This window comes from Gadus morhua, chromosome 3 (genome assembly GCF_902167405.1).
Source record: "Gadus morhua chromosome 3, gadMor3.0, whole genome shotgun sequence".
Lineage (NCBI taxonomy): Eukaryota > Metazoa > Chordata > Actinopteri > Gadiformes > Gadidae > Gadus > Gadus morhua.
In genome coordinates, this window is record NC_044050.1 from 15100799 (window position 1) to 15106508 (window position 5710).

The 5710-nt window shown below is 45.1% G+C and overlaps 1 protein-coding gene across 1 annotated transcript in view; it reads right to left on the reverse strand.

The window, feature by feature from the left end:
- Positions 1 to 3940, reverse strand: part of slit1b (slit homolog 1b (Drosophila)) — a 45802-nt gene extending 41862 nt beyond the window's left edge. The window contains exon 1 of the mRNA XM_030352490.1: positions 3092 to 3940. Coding sequence (XP_030208350.1) covers positions 3092 to 3384 — 293 coding nt within the window. The 5' untranslated portion in view covers positions 3385 to 3940. The remainder of the gene's footprint in view (positions 1 to 3091) is intronic.
- Between the last annotated feature and the right edge of the window lie 1770 nt (positions 3941 to 5710).

Consider the following 5710-nt stretch of genomic DNA (forward strand, 5'->3'; position numbering starts at 1 on the left):
GGTCAATAAACATGGGCTGTCGGTAGATCATAAGAGTGGAACAAGGATACGCACACACACATACAAAACACAACATATATAAACATATACATATACACATACAAACATATCAGCAGCACTCAAATAAACTAATAGGTACACAGCCATACACACATCAGCAGTCTCACAAACAAACAAATATGTGTGAACAGGCACAAACACATACTGTTAAATTCCTTAATCTATAACTTAAGAAAATAAAAATAGAATTAAAAAAAGACATGCAAACTACAGATATTCAAATTGCCTGAACAAACCCATTAAGGCTAGTTATTGCTACATTATTTATATTATTCTCGTGAATACCATTTATTTGCCATGAATGCTGTAGCTAAGCTACCACTCACACAGTGTTTGCTAAGGCTCTCCACAAAGCTACACTAGGGCGATGGGATCATGAACTTTTGACCCCCTCCTGACTTGTCAACAAGACTTAGGTTCACACGGTGTTAGGTTAGGGTTGTCAACTTACTTCTACTTTTACTTTTTACTTTTTCATTTTACACATTTACATGTCCTTTGAACGATATATCGTGTTCCTTCACATCCTATCTTGTATTTGTATTTCAAGTTCTGCCCCGCCTTCATCTCTCTATCCCCTTTTTCAAGTTGCCCTCTTTTGATTGATCCATTGGTTGATTTAAATAAAAAATACATGATTATGTCTCTTTAATGCTAAATGTGTAAGAATACAGTGTATTCTGAAAGACAGATGAGACTCATCGCCAGGTAAAGGGGGTATGGAGAAGGCATCGATCAGGGTGGGGTTTATCTGCAGTACTTAGAGCTCCAGATGTAATGAATACCTCGGTGGTAGGGGAGCAGTCCCACTCAGAGCAGGTGTAGACTCTGTCTCTGTCTCAATCTTTCTCTGTATCTCTCTCTCCCTCCGTCTCTCTGTTTCAGATTGTATCTCATCTCCTCTCTCTCTTTTCCTCTCAATCTCCCTTAGACTCTCTCGAACCTCTCTTGTCATTTACTCTTTCATCATCTCATTCCTCTCACTCTCTCTCTGTATATTTTTCTCTCTCGTTCCTTTACATCTTTTTATCTCTCTCTCTCTCTCTCTCTCTCTCTCTCTCTCTCTCTGTCACTCTTCCCTCTTGTCTCTTTCTCTCTCATCTACTCTCTTTCTCTCTCTCCCTCGCTCTCCTCTCTTCCTCTCCAAATTTCTCTCCCTCATCTCTCTCCTCTCTAACTGTTCCCATGAAGCCCAAACGCACATACATTATTCAGGGTTGCTATGGCAATACCCTGAATGTTTGTGTGTGTGTGTGTGTGTGTGTGTGTGTGTGTGTGTGTGTGTGTGTGTGTGTGTGTGTGTGTGTGTGTGTGTGTGTGTGTGTGTGTGTGTGTGTGTGTGTGTGTGTGTGTGTGTGTGTGTGTGTGTGTGCGTGCGTGTGTTTAGTGAGGGGTGTAATAGTTTAACTGGTGCAGTCACCTAGATAAATAACCTTATTGCTGGACTCCTTCCAGGGAATAGTCACACACACACACACACACACATACACACACACACAAGAAGTATGTGTGTAATGCACAAAGGCTGTTTGCACATACAGGTGGACAAACAGAATTGTAAAGGCGTGCAAGATCACACTGGCTGCTAACTCACATACACATGCACACAGACACACGCAGACAGACACACACACACACACACACACACACACACACACACACACACACACACACACACACACACACACACACACACACACACACACACACACACACACACACACACACACACACACACACACACACACACACACACACACACACACACCAGTAGCCTGACAGTTCACTTTACATGCTAATTGGCTGACAAGCCCTTCAACAAACAGCAGCTTATTAACTCCTCTGTGTTGACTATGTCTGCCTGTCTGTCCCTCTGTCTGTCTGTCGGTCAGCCTTTGTGTCTTTCCGTGTCTTTCTGTCTCTGTGTCTACACATTTGTCTTTCCATCTGTCTGTTCTTGTTTTTGTCTGTCTGCCTGTCTTCCCGACTCTGTGTCGGTCTCTCTTGCTGTCTGTCTCTCTGTGTCTATCTGTCTATGTGTCTGTCTTGCAGCCTCTCCCACTGCCTTTTTGTCCATCTACCTTTCTGTCTGTCGTTAATATGGTCAATGGTCGTCATTGGTCCAACTTATTTGCAGAAACAGAGTTGCTGCAGAACGTGTTTTTTTCCCCACACGCATACGAAGCAGAAAATAGCCATGCACCTTTAACAAAATGTATCTGAATCTACTGTGAGTGATTTAGGATACAATTGTCTGCCAACATGATTAAATAGTTAGTTAAAAATAGTTACGGTTCTGCTGGGGTTTACCGTATTTCAGTCAGATCGTTTCGTTTGACCGGCTCAACCTTTGTGTTCCGAGATCACTTACGATCCTCTGAGGGAATACCGTTTTTCACGCTAGAGAGAATATCACACACACACATGCTTACTACCAACCACACACACACACACACGACACACATACAGGGTCCCCGAAGAGGATCAATAATTCACTTACAGGCCCTTTACACCTGATACACACAAAACCACTCACACACACACATGTGTGCACTCACTCACACATGTGAACTCACACACACACACACACACACACACACACACACACACACACACACACACACACACACACACACACACACACACACACACACACACACACACACACACACACAATACCGTCATGCCTACCTACCAACTAAGAGTGGGGGAAAGGCAGGGAAGAATAGGAGAAGGAGGGGTAGAGATAGACAGCGATACACAGAGAAATAGAAAGATAGACAGAGATACAGATTGATAAGAGATAAATAGGGGGATTCGACACAGAGAAATAGAAAGAGAGAGATAGAAAGATAGAGAGACAGAGAAAATGAGTGAGAAAAAGAGATTTTCAAGAGAAATAAAAATAAAATCATTCCTGGCACTGTGTGACCATGCTTGTATTTGTGTATTTGTTGTGTCTGTCTGGCTGTCTGTGTGTGTGTCTGTGTCTGTGTGTGCGCGCACATATGTGTGTGTCTGCTGTACTCACAGTCTCTCGGTTCCTCTGGGGATGTTCTTGGGGACGGCCTGGAGACCCAGGGCGTGACAGTCCACCGTGGCCCCGTCACAGCTGCAGGGGGCCGGGCAGGCCTCTGCACCTCGCCCCCCAGACGGGACCCCCACCACCAGCAGCAGAAGCAGCTCCAGCACCAGCATCTTCTCAGCCCGCAATACTCCTTCTCCTCCTCCTCCTCCTCTTCCTCCTATCCGGCTCTTCCTCACAGACCCAGGCGGAGGTCCGGACTCAGCCAACCCCCCGGGAGCGACTCTTCTGGCGTTCATGCCTCCGCTCAGCTCTCCTCTCCTGGGATGGTCCACTCTGTGTCTCCCCTGAACCCCAAACACCACCACGTCCTCCGCTAGTTCTACTACCAGTGAGTACTAGGGTACCTCGCTAGCACCGACACCCTGCTAAGCCTGCCTAGGACCCCCCTAGGTGCAGGAGAGGGACAGAGAGAGGAGGGCGACCAAGCGAATCCCTCGCCTTTTAAAAAACAGACAAGGTAGTAAATACAGGTGAGGATGATGACGGTGACGATGATGACAGGGAGGGAAGATGAGGATGATAAAAGGGAAGGGAAGGAGGAAGAGCGTGGCGAGGAGACGATGCTTCGGTGGAGGACTGAAGTTTATCCTGCGAGTCTCTGGGATATGTCCTTGTTGTTCTCTAGCGCTGAACTCAAACGTTCATTCAAAAGGAGAGTGTTGTGTTGTGTTCATCTGCCTCTCTCTCTGCTCGCGGGGTTGCTCTGCAGCTCCTGTCCTCTGTTGGTCTCCCTCCACTCTGACGGTGTGTATCGCTCCACGCCTCTCTCTCTACCTCCCTCCCTCCCTCACTCACTACCTCACTCGCCCTCTCCCTCTCTCAGCTGTAGACGGGTGTCTCTCTATCTCCCACGCTTTCCTCTCTCTCTGCAGCTGTACCACTAGTAGTCTCTCTCCCTCACTCTCTCTCAATTTCTCAGTTGTTGACTAGTGTGTGTGTCTCTCTCTCTCTCTCTCTCTCTCTCTCTCTCTAGTCTGCAGCTGTAGACGAATGTCTCTCTCCCTCCTGGAGTCATTATTCTGAAGGAGGGAACAGTGAGCCGCAATAAAGAAGGAAATACATATACTACTCCCTCCCTCCCTCCCTCCCTCTCTCCCTCCCTCCCTCCTTTACACACACACCCACACACATAGACATACACACACACACACACACACATAGCCATCATCCATCAAACGCTTTAGCAAATAACAGCCCCAAAGACTCCTCCCACCCCCACCCCCCGTACCCTAATCAAACACACACACACACACCCACACTAGACACAGCAGAACCCTGAGTGAACTCCAATCTATTCAATTGCAGTGGTGGAGCCACCTTTAGTGACAGTAGTCTCTCTCGCTCTCTCTCACACACACTGTCTGTCTTCCCTTGGGAATGAAAACAGCCTAAGGCTTGTGAGAGAGAGAGAGAGAGAGAGAGAGAGAGAGAGAGAGAGAGAGAGAGAGAGAGAGAGAGAGAGAGAGAGAGAGAGAAATGGTGCGTGATAGTGAACCTTAAGGAGGAGGGGAAATTGGCACTTTGTGAAGTAAAAGGAAAATGTAAAAATCAGCACAATTTGAAAGGGAGAACACAGCCTGGCACAGGCCGACATATAACCATAACAAAGCTAAAACACACAGGCACATACACACACTCACACCGTGAGCTTGAAATTCAAATGGATCTGAGCTTGTGCCAGCTTTCCTATATTAGTAGTAACAATGTGCCAAGTACACAAAGTCATTGGGGAGCCCCAAGCTTCCACACGTATCCTATAAAGAAGTGTAGTAGTTGCCGTTGCAGACAGACATGTTCAAATGGAACTGCTTATTTATTTATTTATTTATTTTGGGGAGGATTTTCTTTAATATTTGACCCTCAAATTAATTGTGTTCCTTTATGTGATTTAGACATCCACCTCAATTTTTTTTTTTTTAAAACACACTAAAAAACGCACTGAAGAGAAGATCAATTAACTGAGACTGAACTTGAATTTGTCCAATGTATGAATGATGTTGACATGACAGGAGCGACCCGAAAGCAGCCAGCCTCAAACTCAACATCATAACAGCATGAAAACAGTTTCTTGAGGCCCCTTTGTGTATGGCTGTATGGGTGTCTATGTGTGTGTGTCTGGGGGGGGGAGGAGGGGGGTCACATGGTAGAACTAAAGTCAGGAAGAAGGTTGGTTAATTAGGTGACCTATAATTTAAACATTAAAAACATATATCTATATCAACCTAATTGTATCCATAGCAGTAGAAAAAGTGCAAGCCAGACCTGACCAGATAGTAATGTTACGAATAGTAGGATACACGTGAAAGCCCTATGCCATGTAATTTGAAAACATTTAGATTTACGAATAACTATTAATAGCCATGCAAGAAATATGTGTTTTGAAGTTGCAAAACGTATATAAAAAATATATACATAGACACAGTATACCATTTATTTAATTAAAGGTAATAGCTTGGCCGATTGTGTGTAAATAATACAATGTCTACGCAGCTAAACAGTGACCTCGTGTGGACATTTGTTGTATAACTGCAGTAGCTAATAAAGAAATCGACAACAGACAAC